This window comes from Pelodiscus sinensis, chromosome 1 (genome assembly GCF_049634645.1).
Source record: "Pelodiscus sinensis isolate JC-2024 chromosome 1, ASM4963464v1, whole genome shotgun sequence".
Taxonomy (NCBI): Eukaryota; Metazoa; Chordata; order Testudines; family Trionychidae; genus Pelodiscus; species Pelodiscus sinensis.
In genome coordinates, this window is record NC_134711.1 from 160,098,622 (window position 1) to 160,119,132 (window position 20,511).

At 41.3% G+C, this 20,511-nt stretch overlaps 1 protein-coding gene across 2 annotated transcripts in view; it reads left to right on the forward strand.

Moving 5' to 3' along the window:
* Window positions 1-20,511, forward strand: part of EPHA6 (EPH receptor A6) — an 842,774-nt gene that overhangs the window by 35,001 nt on the left and 787,262 nt on the right. For both annotated transcript variants that reach the window (XM_075908927.1, XM_075908942.1), the window contains exon 2: window positions 17,966-18,030. In XM_075908927.1, coding sequence (XP_075765042.1) covers window positions 17,966-18,030 — 65 coding nt within the window. The remainder of the gene's footprint in view (window positions 1-17,965; window positions 18,031-20,511) is intronic.

Consider the following 20,511-nt stretch of genomic DNA (forward strand, 5'->3'; position numbering starts at 1 on the left):
CTGGTGCATATAACCGCTGAAATTTTCAGCAGTTACACAATTACCTGCTTTTTAAAATCCCTAATACAGGCAGTCCCCGGGTTACGTACAAGATAGGGACTATAGGTTTGTTCTTAAGTTGAATTTGTATGTAAGTCGGAACTGGCTCCAGATTCAGCCACTGCTGCTGAAACTGACCAGGGGCTGACTACAGGAAGCTGGAGGCAGAATTGCTCTGCCCCCAGCTTCCTGGAATCAGCCACTGATCAGTGTCAACAGCGGCTGAATCTCGAGCCTGCAGGACCAACCCGGCAGCACCCCAACTGCTCTACCCCAGGGTCCACAACAAAAGCCTGGTCTGCTGGGGGGGGTGCACTAGCTGCAACCCCCTCCCCCAGCAGACCAGGGACACGGGGAGCAAAGCCGCAGCGGCGGCGGGATGCCGCGCCTCTGAGGCTTTGCCAGAGCAAAGCCTCAGAGGCGTGGGACCCCGCCGCCGCTGCGGCTTTGCTCCCTGTGTCCCTGGTCTGCTGGAGACGGTCCCCAGCAGACCAGGGACACCCGGAGCAAAGCCCTCCACCTCCCCGGCTTTGCTCCGGGTGTCCCTGGGCTGCTGGAGACGGTCCCCAGCAGACCAGGGGCACCCGGAGTAGCTTTTCTCACCCCAGAGGTCGAGGTGGCAGGACCACTGCGCTCTGGGCGGTCTCGCTGCCTGTGAGCTCCGGGGCGAGAGAGCCCCGTTCGTAAGTGCGGATCCGACATAAGTTGGATCCGCGTAACTTGGGGACTGCCTGTACAGACTAACATGGTTACCCCTCTGAGACTTTTTTCATTCAGAATTCTGACATCAACCAATCTGCCACTGATTCAAGCTCTTACTAATTCCACGCACCTTGATCTACTCTGTTCATCATTCATCCATTTTCCCCCATCACCATAGTTCACCAGTCAGTCTTGGACTCACACATTTTTCCCCAGCCTCCTAATTAAAATCTCCACATCTCCTTCTACTCCCTACTCGCACACTTTTATTAAAACAATCTCTAGACACAAAATGCATCCTTTGACTTCTACTGAATGTCCCCAGTTCATCCTCTGCCTTCCTCCATGATCTCTGCCATCTGTCCATCTGCTAACATTCCCAGCAGTCCTATTTACTTTCCATGAATCAATTTTATGTCCTTCGTAGTAATTATTTTTTTATTCCTGCCCTTCTACCGAATGATTCCCAGACAATTCTCTGGCCTCACTCCAGCCTCCTTCCACTCAGCCTCCATAATCAATTATTTTTGCGGGGGCCTACACTCATCCTCTTCCACTACCACATTTAGACTGTGTTTCCTCATAGGTCCATCAGTTCACATTATGCCCACATGAAATGCATTCTCTGTGGTTGCTACACTCCACCCCCTTAATCCATCCTGTGTTCTATAGGCACGACCAATCAACTGATCCTTTAGATACCTTGATCAACTATCTGTTTCCATAGCCACCTTTATTAACTGATTCTTCCCTTAACAGGCTACTAAAATCATTTTATTCTTGGACTTTGCCTCTTCCTCACTGCCATAGCCAATTCAGCTCCTCCCACTAGGTTTTTGCCTTCATGCAGAGGTGACTCTTGATTCCTTCAAAACAACTGATCTTCCATTTCTTCCTGGCACATCTCTCAGCAAATCCATTTTCTCTTTCTCCCAAACAGTTGATTTCTCTACCTGTACCTGCCCCTCATTTTTCTCCAGGTTTCATGCAAAGCTCATTGTAGAGTTGTACAACCAACTGAAACTTTTAAATTCTGTTTGGTTTCCTGGGCATTTGGAAAAACTGGAGAGGGGAAGGATTGTTTTTGGAGAAAAAAAGACTTCCAAATTGTCAGTGAACAAAAAGTTGGAAAAATTCATGTTGGATTGAATGTTTGACCCAAAATTAAACTGTTCAACAAAATTGAACAAAATTGAAAAGTTCATTATTTTCTTTTTAAAAAATGAACTAAAATAAAATAAAATACTATGTTTTCAAAATGTCAAACCAAAATGTACTCTGAATTTCTTGTATTGGGCTTATTTTAACTGAATCAACTTAGCAAAACATATGCAAATTCACAAAATATTTTGTTGGTGTGTGTGTGTGTGAGAGAGAGAGAGAGAATTTTGTGCCCAGCTCTAGTTCTCAGTAGTCCTCTTCTTCCTTTGACTGCACAGTGTCACTCTGTGCTTGTGAGGGCACTGCCATAGGAAAAGTCAGAGTCAGTATGATACCTATTTTGCTCTTGGGGCTTTCATAGCCGGGTAGTAAGTGTCAGAAGAAAAGCCAGAGTAGCTCAATCTATTCCTGAATCCCTTCCTTTCTGTGTTAAATGCAGGGTTTCTGTTTTTCTGTTATTCATCCCATTTATCAGGTTTTATTTTTAGCACTTTGAGTTTTATGTAATGTCTTAAAATCATTTTCACATCTTTGTCATATGTACATACTGTAATGAATAATGTACATCACACTACAGTAATGAGTAATCTCTCTGTAACGTTTCTCAGTGAGCTTTAATAGTTTGAAATAGTACTATATGTTAGCACTGGGGAACCTTGAGTGCATACCAAGAGGGCCAATGTGGGTCAACTAATGTGCAACAAGTTATTGAAATCACATCCCGATAGTCTGTATTATTATCCCATAAAGACAAGCCTTTTGATACAAGTAACCATTTCCCGTGTTTGCTATTCAGGTGTTTGTCTGTTTAACAGCTGAAACTGAAAAACAGAAGCCCTGCTTCTATGGGAAGAGGGGGCTGCCGTAGCACAGCAGAGTACCTGTTCAGTGTCAGTGTTGTATGCTTACACAGATACTACAGGGTGGGGAGAGAAGCAACATAGTGGAAGAGAGGTGCCCCATACTGTCCATCTGTATGTGGTCCTGGATGTGAGTATTGGGCTGTATTCTAGGAAACCATAACATCTTATTCCTTCTGTTTTGCTTATCAGCTCTGTAGGGTCACCCAAAGAAAGAACTTCCTTTAGATATTAAGGCTTCATCCAGAATGGAAAAATCTTACTTCCATAGCTGTTATGCTTATGACAGCTCCTTATTCACCAACTTTTATCTTATCACTTACACAACTTACTAGCACATTTTCCTTGGCCACACTTTCCTTAAACTTCACCCATGCATTTTATTCAAATTGATTCCATAGTTACTACAAGTGGTTTCATACCTCTCATCTGCCCAGGCCCAATTCTGGGAAACAATGTGTGACTAAGACCGTATGCGAGACGACAAAATCTATTCATTTGGGGAACTTAAAAGGTGGTGAAATTCATATTTGTAGTGTAAGTAACTCGTCCTTTATTTCCAATATAACTTTCAATAAGAGTGTATGAAGATAAATAAATGTAGGGCTAAAATGAGTGAAGTTATTCAAAATACAGAACACTTAAGATGTATTTCTAGTTTTTAGAAGCAATAATTTTCTTGATGGAGAAGTGTGACGTGCTTCTGATTTATCATATTAAAATCACATTTTCTTTTTGACTTTCAAAGTATAGAAATATAAAGGCATGCATTGGAAATCAAAGCTGAGGTATTAATAATTAGTCAAACACTATAGTGTTATGACGAAATTGGCCACTGTTTCACACTAGATCATAGATGTTTTTGCACCTCATTCTTTGATTGGAGGATAACATAATTGTTACAGTATTTATTCTCACATCTAAGAAAGTGTTTAATTGGTACAATGGAGGGGCTATTTATGCCCTTCTCCATTTCTCAGATAACAGTAAAAAAAAAAGTCTCTTGAATGGAATAATGAAAAATTCATATTTCTAATTGTTAACACAGCTACAGTGATACAAATGTAAATGTTCCAAATTCCTCAGCTAATGGCGTTGATGCAGTATGACACAGTCTGTTTTGGGGATTGCCTTTAAAGTTCCTCAGCACCACTCCAGCAATCCTTAGTGACATTTGCCTTGCATCATGAGTTATGTAAGAGGCACTTAAGTCTGAAGTAGCCTTTGAAGCACTGTTTTGAGCTAAGTCAAAGCACTGCATTTCCAAAAATAATGACACAACACTTTTGCTGCACTTTCCCTAGATAATCACCAGACCTAGACATATTAATTACAGGCAAATGGAAGTCTGAGAAATGTCTTTCTAGTCCACATGATACAAGTAGATAAGTGTAAAGTAATGCACATCGGGAAAAATAACCCCAACTATACGTACAGTATGATGGGGGCTAATTTGGCTATGACAAACCAGGAAAGAGATCTTGGAGTTATCGTGGATAGTTCTCTGAAAACTTCCACACAGTGTGCAGCGGCAGTCAAAAAGGCAAATAGAATGCTAGGAATTATTAAGAAAGGGATAGAAAATAAGACCCAGAATATCTTACTGCCCCTGTACAAAACTATGGTACACCTGCATCTTGAATACTGTGTACAGATGTGGTCTCCTCACCTCAAAAAAGATATTTTGGCCTTGGAAAGGGTTCAGAAAAGGGCAACTAAAATGCTTAGGCGTTTGGAACGGGCCCCATATGAAGAGAGGTTAAAGCGACTGAGACTTTTCAGTTTAGAAAAAAGGAGACTGAGGGGGGATATGATAGAGGTATATAAAATCATGAGTGGTGTGGAGAGGGCGGATAAAGAAAAGTTATTTATTAGTTCCCATGATAGAAGAACTAGAGGACACCAAATAAAATTAATGGGTAGCAGGTTTAAAACTAATAAAAAGAAAGCTCTTCTTCACATAGCGTGTAGTCAACCTGTGGAACTCCTTGCCAGAGGAGACTGTGAAGGCTAGGACTATAACAGAGTTTAAAAAAAGAGTTAGATAAATTCATGGAGGTTAGGTCCATAAAAGGCTATTAGGCAGGGGATAGAAACGATGTCCCTGGCCTCTGTTTGTCAGAGGCTGGAGAAGGATGGCAGGAGACAAATTGCTTGATCGTTGTCTTCAGTCCACCCTCTTTAGGGCACCTGGTGCTGGCCACTGTCGGCAGACAGGCTACTGGGCTAGATGGACCTTTGGTCTGACCCAGTACAGCTGTTCTTATGTTTTTATGTTCTTAAGTAATTCCTTATTACAAAAGACTATTTTCATTTATCGTATAAATACTCTTTTTCATTATTTATTTATAAGATTGATAAAAAATGATTCTTACTAAAATTATATACACTTGCTTATACAGGTTGTACTCCAAAAACCGACACTCTCTGGTCCAGCAACATCCCTCGTCTGGTAGGACCAGAGATGCTCCTGGACCAGAGAGCCGAGGAGCCTAAGGACAGGAGGGAGAGCCGGGCCAGGGCAACAGGGTTGGCAGCCCAGTTGGGGGCAGTGCGGGGCCAGGGCTGGAGTCCCCCGGCAGGATGGGTTGGCGCCAGTGTTCCCGCTAAGCTGCAGGGCTTCACGGGTGATTAATCAGCCCTGCCCAGTCAGAGGCTCAGGGCTGCGTGCTGATTAGTCACCTGTGAAGCTGTGCTGTACCACAGCGTAGAGGGAACACTGATCGGTGCGGGGCTGGAGTTTCTTGTCACTCCCCCAGGAGCACGGGGCCAGGGCACTATGTCAGCCCCTGGGAGCCTGGGGCTGGAGTTGAGCCCCGCCGCAGCCTGGAGCTGGAGCCCTGCAGCAGTTCCCTGGAACACGGGGCCAGACCAGAGCCCAGTAGCAGCCCACTGGAGTGTGGAGCCAGGGCCAAAGCCCCACGGCTGCCCTTATATGTGCAGGGCTGGATTCTGCTGACAGGAGCCGGAACCTGTGCTGCCCAGGGAGCTGGCAGCAGCTGGGCAAGCAGCCCAGCCAGATTGGGGGTGAGGAGGGTAGGGCGAGGCAGGATGCTTCTGGGGCAGCCGCTGGCGTTTGGGCCCAGTTACAGGAGACCATCCCTGGTCCAGTAAATTCTCCCATTTTGGGACTGGTCAGGTCCCAACGATGCCAGACCAGGGAGGTCCAATCTGTATAACTAATTTTTCTATGATTTTTCCCCCCCTCTGGGATATTAGTAGTAATGGAGTAGAATGTGAGGTGTTGAAAATGCCTCTTCATATAAGAAGCCTCACATTTTCCCCAAAATTAATTATACTAAAGTAGTATGGCAAAACTGATCTACAAAATGCTTTGTATAAGGTTTCACATCAGCAGAAAGAGCTTTTATTCTTATTGGAATATTTAGCTATAGTTACACGAAAAAATAATTATATATCAATAAATACTAGACAGATTACTTAACAGATTAGGTGTAGTAATGGACAGCCTATATGAAGCATGAAGTTCTCAGATCTCTAATATTCTTCAGTTAACAATGGACTCTTAGGATTTCAAAGTTAATGTGCCTTTATATTATATCATTCAAAGCTAAAGCTCAAACTTTCTGCATGCATTATTATGTGCTTCATCCTTCCCAGTTTGCAAGGCAATTTGACTTTTTTGGTAAGACATTCAAAACAGTATCTTCTATAAATGATATTACTGTCATTTATTTGTTAATATTAGAAACATTGCAAACCCAATTGTTTATATCAACAGTTTCAGCCTACATGCTGATACTAAATGGTACATAAAGCAACTGAGATTTTCAAAGCTACCAATTATTAGCATGTACTTCAGTTTGACAGCCTGACCTAGCACTTATAAAATGTACATGCTATGAAGGCTTGCTGCTTGACACGGTAAATTATAAATGAAGAGTTATCAGAAAGTGACAGTGGCTCAGTGAATGAGGCTTACAAAACTGAGAAACAATAAATTGACTGGCTCAGTGGATATTTCCTAAAAAAGAGTTAGGAAATATTTAATTGCCATGAGGATAAGCCTCATCTTTTCTCTAGATCTAGTTGTCATGAGCGGACAACTCTCATAGCTATTTTAATTGCATTTGTTTTTGGTGGGCTCCTGAACCTCCACAATAAAAATGATATTTAAAGTGAACATTTTATGTAGCTGATTTTCATGATAGCATTTGCTTCAAATGGTCTGAGGTCTGTTACATATCACGCCCATTTGTTTTGTATTTTTTCCTTTATCTTCATTCCCTGTAACTCATTTATACAGTACTCTTTCCTTTACATAATTTATTTTTAAAATATGTAGATGAGACAAAAACATTCTTAAGCTTATCAAAGACCTCTGTTTTTAAAACAGATATACCCTTTGAATCAGCGAGAAGCCATGTGAAGTAAAATGGCTTATTTTCCTCACTGCACTGGTAACTTTGAAAACCGCTCTTGCTTCTCCCAGTAGATGTTTGTTGCCTGCTGACTTATACATGCTGCTGACAGCAGTATGAATGCTTGCCAGCCAGCTTTAACCCCCCAAGCAAGCAGGAAAAATACACATTTTGATTGTATTCCTCTTCTCCCATCGTTCATATGTCTCTTGGTTTCTCCCTGAAGTGCTTGCTAAGACAACACATCCTTGGTATATGATGACACAACTTAGCACAACAGATCCCTGACTCTGGATACAGTTGTAATTATTAATAGAAATACCCTTTCATTCCGCCAGAGGTGTATCTCCTGCTTCATTCATACATCTCCTGGGTGATTTCTAAGTGGTAGGTCTAGTTGTGCACATTGTTATTTTGGGTACAACATCTTTGTCACTTGTGCACTAGTTCATCCAAACATTTTGAAAGCTTTATTGTAACTGTTAGAGGCAGTGTGAGCCAATTATAAAGCATTAATATGGACATCAGGAAACTTGAGTTCTATTCACAGCTCTGCCATTGATGCGCAGTACAATTCTAAATAAGTCAGTTTACATCTGTACTGCAGATTCACTGCTTGTAAAGCAGGGACAATGACATTGTATGCTTTATATCAAATATCTACAATTTTCAGACACAATATTTTTTTCTATTTACTCATCAAAGTGCCAGATGAATTTTGCTAATTAAACTGGATTATAGACGGAAAAATAAGAGTAATTGTATTCATTAAATTTTTAACTACATAAAATTACAGAAGTCAGTCCCTTGTTGCTCTCTGCATGAGCTCCACTGTAATGTGATGCATAGTCCTGCTTTGTACTCTCCCAAAACGACTACTATTAGGCATTCTGGCCACTTGAAAATTCCAATAGTGCAAGAGAGCAGGCCTTCTGCTGGTGACCTTTCATAGGTCGCAGCATACAGTAATCCAGATATCCTGGCCAATACCCAACAGAGTTCAGGGTCATATCTTAGCCAACTTCCTTTCCTCTCAAGGTCATATATGGCATATGGCTATGAGTAGTGACATAAGTCACTGCATTCCCATGTGGCAAATATGTGAGTCATGCAAATGGGGACTGCTTGTTACAGTCTTCTTTTGATAAGGGGAATGCAGAACATGTTGAGAGGAAAATTCAGATCCTACTACATGTAGCAGAAGTCTCTCTTTTCTTTTATAATTGTGCCCAGCAAGTAGCCTTCATATACTAACATTGGCAATAAATGGAGGCTGTAAGAGTTCAGCTAAAATGGTCTGAAAATATGTTTTTCAAAGTTAATATCATTTGTTATCTCAATTATATTTTTCAGAACTAAAATGCTTTTAAAAATAGTCATGGCATGTTAATTTTTGTTCGAATGGCTTTAAGTTTGAAATAAAATATTATAATACAAATGTTAATATGAATGGTGAACACCGAGTTAAAATCAACTGGGAGAAAGTTAAATCTGTATGATAGTGACAAAGCAATCTCATAGACATTTTGGCTAAAAGGCATCATCCCGTCAATCTGCTTTGATCTCTTACATATTACAGGCCACAGACCTTCACCCATCAACTCCTATATTAGACTCATAATCCCTGGCAACTTCAGAGTTACAGAGAATCCACATATGTAATATAATTTAAACCAGCAAGTGACCCATGCTTCAAAGGAAGGCAAAAACCCTCCCAAAATCTCTGACTCTCTGACCAGGAAAAAATTCCTTCCCATTCCCAAATTAGATTGGTTTGTGTTCAAAGATGGTGAAACTTTTTAGCCTTACAATGTAATGGAAAAACTTTGTAATTAACTTGTTTCTAATTCTCCCAGTAATATTGTACTCAAATTTATTTCAGATACTCATGTTTACTTTGAAAAAAATCTGCTGAGGTGAACGTACCAGTGATTAGCAAGCCAACTAATTTTTTCAGGTCAAAACCAATATTTTTCTGTAGGGAAGATGACTGCATTACAATGATTTTGAACTTACATTCATATGAAATTTACATTCATATGAGATCTAATCAAATTCCATTTGGAGACCAGAAATTCTGAAAAATACAAGTCCTAAGACACAGGCTGTTTTGTAGTATTAGTTTCTGGATTTGTGTTCTGTATTAGAAATCCACACAGCGCTATAAAGGACACAAAGAACTACCTTAGCTATTCACTTTATTACTAAGAAAGAAAACACTGTTTCAGAGAACATATTTTTTCCTCCTCAACTTTATTTCCTGAATTGCCTACTAAAGAATAACAGTCAACATCTAAGGGTATGTCTACACTACCCCGCTAGTTCGAACTAGTGGGGTAATGTAGTCATCCGCAGTTGCAAATGGAGCCAGGGATTTGAATTTCCCGGGCTTCATTTGCATGAAGCCGGCCAGCGCCATTTTTAAATGCCGGCTAGTTCGGACCCCGTGCCGCGCAGCTATACGCGGCACGGACTAGCTAGTTCGGATTAGGCTTCTAACGAGGCGTACAGCTAGTTCGGATTAGAAACTTAATCCGAACTAGCTAGTCCGTGCCGCGTGTAGCCGCGTGGCACGGGGTCCGAACTAGCCGGCATTTAAAAATGGCGCCGGCCGGCTTCATGCAAATGAAGCCTGGGAAATTCAAATCCCGGGCTTCATTTGCAACTGCGGATGTCTACATTACCCCCGCTAGTTCGAACTAGAGGGGTAGTGTAGACATACCCTAAGGGAGTTATTCTTTTAGATCAAATAGTAGAGTCCTGTGCTGTTGGGCAGAGACATTTATCTTCAAATCCTGTTGGTGTCCAAACCAGGTCCTTGTTATCTAACTGGTCTCTTTTGTGTTCGTGAACTAGAGATCCCCAGACCAACTTGCTCATCTTCTGGGATGCAGCAATCCTAACTAAATCCCAAGTGAGGCTTAATGCCCCAGGAGCTTTGTGCCATATGCTGTCAAGCAAGACTTCACCTTCCCATTTTATTTCTCCTCCTTCCTTTCACCCACTGGAAAACTTGTGGATTACATCTGCATTTTCAAGCCTAACAGGCTGACTGTCTTTCTGTGTTAATACGATGTTTTGCAATCCTCTTTTACTCTTCTGTTTTGTTAATCTTTTGTTAAACTAGGCAGTAATTTGGGATTCTTGAAAACATAATATGTACTGGTTTCTTCTGGCAAAATTTTGCAGAGTAGTAAAATGTACAGAGTAAAGAAACCTAACTTTTGGTGGACTTACTGTAATTATTAACCCCAAAAGTTATTAAAGTTATTACCAAAGATTTCTGCATATGAAATGCACCTTTGGTCCATATGAATGTACAGAGATAACTCTCAAGGTGTTATTTGACATCATATGAAATCAAATACGAAACTGAATTATTGGGAAAGCTCCCAATTTTTTAAAACTGACTGGTATTATATGTCAATAACTAATAATCATGTGATTGCTTCCCTGTCCTTGCAATGTTTGCATTAATTTGAATGTTACATGGTTTAAACTTGTGATGTTGGAAAAAGATGGGTGCTGGCTAAAAATCATACTGGTATTGTGGGTGTCACAAAGGGACAGTTGTTTCCACTTCAGTCTCTTCATAAATGCAGCTACCAGTAGTTTGGCCTTATAGTCTCCTGATGGTAGAAAAGAAGATGTGAAAGTTACAGATGGATGCATCAGATAGGGCAGGAGTAATATCGCAGTTACATAAACCCAATGATTCTATGTGTCATCGAGGGACTTCTTAGGAGTTGGACAGAGGCTGTTTTGGAATCCCAGCTCTTGGGGAAGAAGTGGGAGAGGGAAACTAGTTCAATACTCACTTCTATATTTAGAGGTTAAACACATTGCTCTGAATCAGGCTCAGATACGATTCTGCTTAGATCACTGAGGCTACTTCAAGTATAAATTCTGTCTAGTCTGCTTTTCAAAGTTCAGACAACAGCAGACTTCTCTTTTCTCTCTCTCTCTCTCAGGGTATGTCTACACTACAAAGTTAATTCGAACTAACGGACGTTAGTTCGAATGAACTTTGATAGGCGCTACACTAGCGCTCCGCTAGTTCGAACTTAATTCGAACTAGCGGAGCGCTTAGTTCGAACTAAGTAAACCTCATTCTACGAGGACTAAGCCTAGTTCAAACTTACTAGTTCGAATTAAGGGCTGTGTAGACCCTTAATTCGAACTAGTGGGAGGCTAGCCCTCTCCAGCTTTCCCTGGTGGCCACTCTGGGCACCACCAGGGAAACTCGTATGCTCCCCTCCCAGCCCCGGAGCCCTTAAAAGGGCATGGGCTGGCTACGGTGCCCATGCCAGGTGCAAGCCTGCCAGCACCCAGCCAGCAGACCCTGCACCTGGCACGGCTCGAGGCAGCCACCCACTGCCACCCAGCCCTCCGCCTCTTCCCAGGACCAGGCTGGTGGCTCCTGGGAGCCTGCCCGGGTCCGCAAGAGGCGGGCGCCCGCCTGGTCTAGTGTGGAGATCGTGGACCTCATCCACGACCTCCGCACTAGGCACAGGAATGTGGGCGTCTAGGGCAGGAGAGCTGCTAGCCTGGCCACCCGGGAGCAGGTTTGCATGAAAATCAAGGTGGTCCACTGAGACCCCCGACCCTGAGCCCTGAGCTTAGAATGTCCGTACTGGGTCAGACCAAAGGTCCATCTAGCCCAGTAGCCTGTCTGCCAACAGTGGCCAACACTAGGGACCCTGGAGGGGATGGACCGAAGCAATGACCAAGCCATTTGTCTCGTGCCATCCATCTCCAGCCTTCCACAAACAGAGGCCAGGGACACCATTTCTACCCCCTGGCTAATAGCACTCCATGGACCCAACCTCCATCACTTTATCTCACTTCTCTTTAAACTCTGTTCTAGTTCTAGCCTTCATAGCCTCCTGCAGCAAGGAGTTCCACAAGTTGACTCTTTGCTTTGTGAAGAACAACTTTCTGTTATTAGTTTGAAGCCTGCTACCCATTCCTTTCCTTTGGTGTCCTCTAGTCCTTCTATTATTGTAACTAATGAAGAACTTTCCTTGATGCACCCTCTCCACCCCACTCATGCTTTTATAGATCTCTATCCTATCCCCCCTCAGTCTCCTCTTTTCTAAACTGAAAAGTCCCAGTCTCTTTAGCCTCTCTTCATATGGGACCTGTTCCAAACCTCTGATCATTTTAGTTGCCCTCCCCTCTCCCACCCTCTCTCTTCCCCTCTCCCACCTCCTTTTCCCAGTCTCCCCGAGTTTTGTTCAATAAAGAGAGATTCTATTTTTGACCACATGTTTTCTTTATTTTGTACATCAGGAAGGGGGGCTAGGGAAGGGTAAGTAGAAGGAGGTGAGGGAGGAATGGGGTACGAGCCCCCGATGGGGAGGACTGAGCTGGCTCTGCGGGCTTCTGGGGGTGGAAGCTTTCCAATTGCCCCCTCTTCCCAGATGGCAGCCTGCGGCAAGAGCAGCCGGTCTGATGGCCGAGTGCTGTGATGTGCCCAGAATGGGCACTCAGGGCACTCCAAGACAGGACTGCTTTGCAAGCGGGGCACCCCTGAGAACTGTCTTTCCGGGGTTGGGGTTGGGTCCCTTTAAGTACAGCCCTCGGCTAGCCTGAGGCAGCAGCTCCACACTCTAAGTCTTCATCTGATGCCCTGCCGGCATTGCTTCCGGCCATCCTTAACCCCGGTTCAGGGTCCACTTAATGTGGACATGGTAGTTTGAATTAGCAAAACGCTAATTCGAACTAGTTTTTTAGTCTGGATGCGTTAGTTCGAATTAGCTTAGTTCGAATGAACTAATTCAAACTAAGTTATTTCGAATTAGCGCTGTAGTGTAGACATACCCTCACACACACACACACACTCTCTCTCTCTCTCTCTCTCTCTCTCACACACACACACACACACACACACACACACACACACACACACACAAAACAAAAAGAGATTGCGATGCCCATCCTTCATCTTTAAAGCTGACTACGTTCCTGACCCTTCCAAAAAAAATCCTTTGCTTATGCTATTTTTATTTAAAAAAAAAGCATTCTTTTAAATACATTATATAAAAATAAACTGTAAAGTATGGCAATGAACATAACATAAGGATAGATTTTTATTTACCGGTATGTAATGAATCTTGAAAGGAAACCGAAGAAGAGGAAAGTCCAAGTAATTTCTTGGAGGTCCTTCAGTCCCACAAGTAAGAGAAAGGAAAAGGCAATAAATACTATAGGTGAACCATTGGCTACATGATTGATGTTGAAACTGAAGATTTTGGTTTTGGGGAAAACCAAGTCAAATTCCAGTAATATAGATGCTTTATAATCTAGAAGGCTCATGTATCACAGGCCAGGGGATAATATTCTCATTTGAAATTTAATCAGAATAGCCACAACAGTATTAAACAGACTTTTTCAAATGGGTACGTGCTATGAGCTAAATGAAGTACAAACTCAAAATTGCTGTCTCATGAACAGATTCCACTGACGTGGAAAGGAACGATAAGACATTTTTCAGTTGCCTATATATCAGTACTAGGTGTCTGAGTAACACGCAAGAGGATTTGAAAATTCTCATTAAAGATGTAATTGGCATTACTGAAACCTGGTGGGATGACTCGCATGATTGGAATGTTAAATCATTATATAACCTGTGTAAAGTAGGTAAAAGATGTGTGGGTACTGGATCTTTACAAGGAAACACTACCCGTTAAATACATTGTCATGAGTTATCAGAAACTCAGAACCACATGATTTTGAATTCATATGGATCCGTGTGCTAACTAACACAATTCAGGAAGGGGTACAGATGGGTGTTACAATAAATCAAATCATTCCAGAGAACAGGATGATTTACTCTGTAAGAAGCTGACTGGAGTTTATGGAAAGAAAAAATATATTATGGGGGACTTTCATTGCATAGTAGGGTTGCCAGATGGTCTCCCATAAAATACCGGACACGCGGTATTTTTGGTCGAGAGAAAAAAAAAAGAAAGGAACGTGGGATAATAAGCCCCACTATTCTGGGACACCCAGAGCAGCGATCGCAACCTCACCTCCCAGCTGGGACTTCCAGGCTGGGAGGCGGGACCGCCATGTCTGCTGGGAGCCTGTGATTGCGCAGAAGCCTGGCGGGGGCGGAAGGAGTGGCTGGGAGCCGGTGCACAGCCGGAAAAATCAGAGAATACCGGACATTGCACATGTCCAGTATTCTCTGATATTTTTTTTACCGGACAAAGAGCGCAAGTACCAGACTGTCCGGTAGAATACCGGATACCTGGCAACCCTATTGCATAGACACATGCTGGAGAGCTAATACAGCTGGCATTGAAATATCATTAGTTTATAAATATTGTAGACTTTCTAACACTAAGACTTGCACCCAATACAAGAAAACTCTGTACCTCATGAATCGTAAACATGAATTCATCAGTGGACAGGAATTTGGTGGTTGGCTCTAGACTATCATGATTTGATTGCATTTGATACAAGAAAACAGAGGAAAATATCTAATTTGTCAAAGTTTAGGAAATACAGTAAAATTGAGTTAAAATTTTCTCTAGGACAAATAGGTGATGGATCCTAGTTCTTCAGAGGGCCTTCCTTGGCTGGAGCCAGTGTCTCAGAAGTTTCCACATGGAAGCATATATCTACATATGGATGTTCCATGTTGCTGAGAGAATTTGGGGATAAGCTAATGGAGTGCCAAGGGTAAAATTCCTGAGTTTCTCTGTCACCATAATATAAGGCAGATTACTGAAACGTTAAGTTTGTTTTATCAATTCATCTCCAGCTTTTTATGTAAAAATGTAAGATTGCAATGTATTTGTAATTACTAATGTAAAAAAAATCTTTTGTTCAATGTTAATTTATTCATTTAAATCTAGTTTGGTTTTTATCTTTATTTACTATTGCAGTGATTGTCTAAAACCATCACTTACTACACATTTATATTTTTTCCTCTTTTGTTTGAAATATTTTTATCTGCCCTTTTTGGGGTTTTTTAGTTGTTAGTCCTTTCTTAAATGTAAAGCAAACACAGATTTTGTGTGTCTGTAACTCTCACAAGTAGATTTGAGCCTCATCCAATTCTTATTGGTTTTTAATCTTCTTAGAGCCTCTCTATTTAATGAGTACAGGTTGAACCGGAAACATCCATGGTCCTCCCTGCCCACGGATGTTGCAGGACCAGAGAGTCCCAGTGGAACGCTGGTGCTTAGGAGACCTGCAGGCTGTCAGGACTGCAGGCTCTTCGCAGTAAGCTGCCAGTGGGACCAGGAGTCCAGCTCCTTGCAACTGGACTGCCCGGCTGCCTGGTGGGGCCTTGAGCGTCCTGGCGAGGCTGCCTGGTGGGGCCTGAACCACCCTGGTGGGATGCTCAGCAGGTCTGCCTGGTGAAACTGGGAGCCTCAGCAGGGCCTGGAGCCCAGAACACTACAGCTGGACTGCCCGACTTGGAAGGCAAGGAGGATGGGGGTTGGCTGGGCAGCAGGGCCTATGATGGGTTCAGGGATGGAGGAACAGTAACGGGGGGGGGGGAGGTAGAGGGAGAGAGCAATATGACCTCCCATGATCTGGCAAAATCCCTCATCCAGGACCAGTCAGGTCCCAAGGCTGCCAGACTAGGGAGTTCCCACCTATACTTCAGCTTCTGATGGGGGAGCACACCTGACTTGTTTCGTGCCCATGACAGAAAGTGTTTTTTTAGCATAACTCCATTATGTGATAGTGATTTATTGTAAAAATAAATGCATCTGTCTTACAAATATGTGGACCTAAATTTACCATAATTTCTTTGATGAACTTACTCTAGTTTTGAAAAGTTGATACTCATTTCATTTCTTTGATCCCACAAACCATTATTCAAGAGAACAATTCAAACTCACTGAGGTAGTCCAACTGAAATAAAGGTTGCTACTTTTTGCTGACTCTTTGTACTTCCTTAGTCTGTGAGCTCTTGAGGTAGGGACTGTCTCTTTGGAACAGCTGGGAAAACATGAGATCCATGGGTTTGTTACCATAAACAAATAAGATATGGTTTGTGCATAGTTCTTGCATGAGTGTTGTATAGCCCGAGCTGGCTGTTTAGGGGTGTAAACTTAATCCTTTCTGAATCATAGGTAACAAGAGTAATTCTTACCTCTTTGTGTGATAGGAGTAATAACAACGTAGTATTACCAGTGCTATATCTTATAAATACCTACATTTGGATGCTGCAGCTGAAAAGTAAAATGGCACTTGTGAAAGAGTTAGGCTGGCTGTTAACCATGTGTGCATGTGTGTTGAGAGAGATACAGCTGTAGGATTTTACTTAAAATAAATGTTCTCCTCAGAAACCTTGTTGATACTTTTTTTACAATGGGGGGGGGGGGGAATAGAATTAAGAGTGCTAGCCAACAATTAACTTTATATCTCAGCCTTATGATTCTGATATGGAGTCATAAGGTCAAACATAACTATTTAGTACATCTCAAGTACAATGTGGAACATCACAAGATACTGAATTTACTGACAGCTTCACAAGTTTGTGTTGTGTGTGATATGGTTTTTGCATAAAGATTGGAAAGAAGCATAGCAAACTGGGCCTTTTTTTTTATTTCAACATGTGTAAACCCCCAAGTCTTTTAGAAAAGAATGATTTTATTACATATTCATCTGACAAAGTGGGTCTTATCCATGAAAGATATATTGTTAGTATCTAAGGTGATTAACATGACTATCCCTCTAATGATGCATCTACACTGCAGGGCTTAGCTTGAAATAAGCTACAGAAATTGAGCTAAGTCAATTGCATATCTTATTTCGAAATAGCTTATTTTGAAATAAGGAACATCTGCACAGCACTTATTTTGAAATAGAGCACTCTTCCTCCAACTTCCTTATTCCTCATACAATGAGGGTTAGAGGAATCTGAGTAAGAAGTTGTCCAGCTTGAACGTATTTTGACACTATTTCAAAATAACTACCTGTTGTATAGACACAGACTAAGTTATTTCAGAATAGTGCTAGTTATGTCAAAAAGGTGTTGCAGTGTAGATGTATCCTAAAACTTTGTTACTTTTGTTACTAATGATATCTGGCCCACTTTTCACATAATAAAAATTATTCATGAAAATTGCAAAAGATTCAAAACATACAGAATTTTAGAAATGATAGTATCTTTTAGGACTTAGTCCAGGTAGACTAGCAAAGTTAATTTTAACATACTTTCTAGATGTTTTTGTTATAAGATTACAGATATAGTTACAAATGATGACATGTAAAATGGAAATAATGACCTTTTATAAAGTGCTTTTGAGATATATGGATGAAAAGTGCTGTGTTAGAGCTAAATGGTGATGGTATTATATTGATTGATTGCATTGCATTATTTCTCAGCATTTTATCATCAATTACAGTTAACTTTAAAGTGTGGAAATGAGTTAAAGTCTGCTTTTCTTCATTTTTAAAGTTCACAAAACTCGAATCCAGAAATTCATCCAAATGAAAACTTTCCTAAACTTTCAGGTGGAGGTGATGTCTGGAACTGTATCTCCTCATTCATGCATATCTAATTATAATCACTGGACATCACAATGGTGTAATACACTTTCATATGACATCATAAGAAAGATTGACTATTTTCATATAATTAATCATATCTACTGAGATTTAATTATGAAAGGGAAATACAGATCTTAATTCTATTAGTAGTTACAGACAACTCCATTGTTGTGAGTAGGATTAAACCAATATTGGAGAGGTAAAACTTGTCAAATTAATGCAAGTCCGGTATTTAAATTATTCTATTTCTAGGTCTAGAACAAATAACGATCCAATACATATATTTCTTTTTATTCCTAGTGGTGTTGCTTGATACTACAGCTGCACTTGGAGAGCTAGGATGGAAAACCTATCCTTTAAATGGGGTAAGTCAAGCTGGTTTAGTTTGTGTTGTCCTTTTATTCAGTGCTTTTTCATTTCAACAATAGAATGGACTAGTTTTGCTAAATCAATATTTTCCTGAAGTATGTATATTTCAGCATATGTACACTCCATCCCGTGAGGGCAAGAGTACAGGGGTGTGTGGACACTGCTTGCACTGCTGTTAGTCTGTAGGTGACTTGAGTCGCTCAGTCACTCCAAGGCACCGTGGCCTAATAGACTATGTCTTTATAGAGGGTCTGTAGCATAGCCATTGGGTTCAGGGTAGCACAGCCTAATGACCAGAGTCTAGGGGTTAGGGTAGCTGTTCCAGTAGAGGGACTCACACCCATCCTACTCAACCAGGCCCCAACCCAGTGCCCTGTCCATGGAGAAGTGATCTGCCATTCGCTCAGCAGGGAATCTGAGCACCACACACTGAGCTCATTTGGACAGGAGGTACCACTCACACACCCTCCCTTGGTCACTTTCTGCCAGCTCTGGCATTGGGGCAGTCCACTTGGTTTTTGGCTCCACAGGCTCTGAAGCACAATGTGGTCTCCTGGGTCTCCAGCTCTCATGATCTGAGTCTCTGCTAGAGTTACTTCTGGAGCTCCAGTAGCAGGTTCTTCCTCTCCAGCATCCAGCCAAGGCTGATCTGAGCTGGGCTGCTCCCTTTCATACTGCTCCAGCACTTGGTGCATGCTCAATCTGGGTGGAGGGGCAGTACTTCCTCCACCCACAGCATTTGAACCCTCTGTCCCAGCGTGAACTAGAATCTGAATACTAGTTAACACTAAGAGCCCCCCAAATTGCAAATATATTTATGCACATATTACAGTACTATCAGCTGCTACTTCTATAGGTAATGGTCTGCCAGGATTTCTCATGTCTGTATTTTGAGGTAGTTCTGTTATGAATATCTGTTCTGTCCTAAAACTAGAAATTTTTAATTCAGGCACAAGTTTTCTGTAAATTTCATAGAAAAAAAATTCATTTATTACAGTAGTTTAAATAATTTATACAATCAAAGTAGCATTTTCGACTACATGATTTGATGGCGTGTTTCCAAATGTTAATTCTGAAAGCCTATTAAAATATTATAAATAAAGCGAAAACAAAGTTACCAAAGTTTAAAACATGGATATATTTATGTACCGTGACTTTTTTCTGTATGACACTTTTAGTCAAAAGTTTGGTGTCCCAAATAATGTTTTACATGTTTATACAGTACTGTTAATATAGATTGACATGTCAAGAGGAGCAAGGTGCTATGTAGGGCACAAGACCTCTGAGTTTTGCAGATGGCTGTCATGCTTAGAGGTGCTATGGTCAAGACTGGGAGAGGGAAGAAGTACTTTTTGTTTAGTATCAGAGGGGTAGCCGTGTTAGTCTGAATCTGCAAAAGTGGCGAGGAGTCCTGTTGCACCTTATAGACTAACCGAAGTGTTGGAGCATAAGCTTTCATGAGCAAAGACCACTTCGTCAAGTGGGTCTTTGCCAACGAAAGTGGGTCTTTGCCCACGAAAGCTTATGCTCCAACACTTCAGTTAGTTTATAAGGTGCCACAGGACTCCTCACCGCTTTTACTTTTTGTTTGTTTCACTTGAGTAATATTCGTGATTGAACTTCAAATGGTGTATTGTTCTTTTCACCTGCCCAGTGCTCTTAACAGGATATCAAGTCATTTTTAGTTTCACTTTTAATTACAATGTAGTATATTGAAGCAATTATGTCCTTTTTATGTGTGGGGTCCTTATTCTAAGAACACCCTAAATTTAGCTATCTTTTTCCTTGTGTATCATTCACTTTTATATTAGGTGGTATTATCTTTTAATTACTGGATATGATGTGTGTGATGACTTCTGAAGCAAACTGAGATATAGAGCACCAATGGGATTTTGTATGAAGGGGTAAACTTGTTGTTTCATTCTATGTGGGATTTTCTTTCTTGCAACACATTCTAGAAGAAAATAAAGTTGTTCATCCTCAGCACCTTAATAATCCATTCTTTTAAAAGTGCCACTAGTTTCTATGCCTTCAGGGAATCCAAACAATGTGACATTTCTTAATCTCAGCATATTTTCAAATTTATGGATTACATTTTTCAGGCTTTTCTAGTCCTTTGTATTCTGAGACAAGATTTTTAGTCTATTAATACATCTCTTGGTTTTTCACACATAGTTTTCAGTTTTATATAGCCTGAGTCCTGAATTCTGAAGGTTTCTTTTGAAATTATGTAGAAAATAAACTGGCTCAGATCCTAATAAGATAGCTACAATATGAGCCAAATGCCTTTTTAATCTAGTCAAATGATGAGTCCCATTAAAGTCAACAGGACTGCTTGTGTGCATAAGACAAACTGATATCATTTCCTTTAAATAGCAATGGGCTTTTCATATGTATTCTTAAAAGCTTCAATCATTTCACCAACAATAGATCTAAAATGAAAGCGGAAAGGAACAACAACTTACACAATAACCATC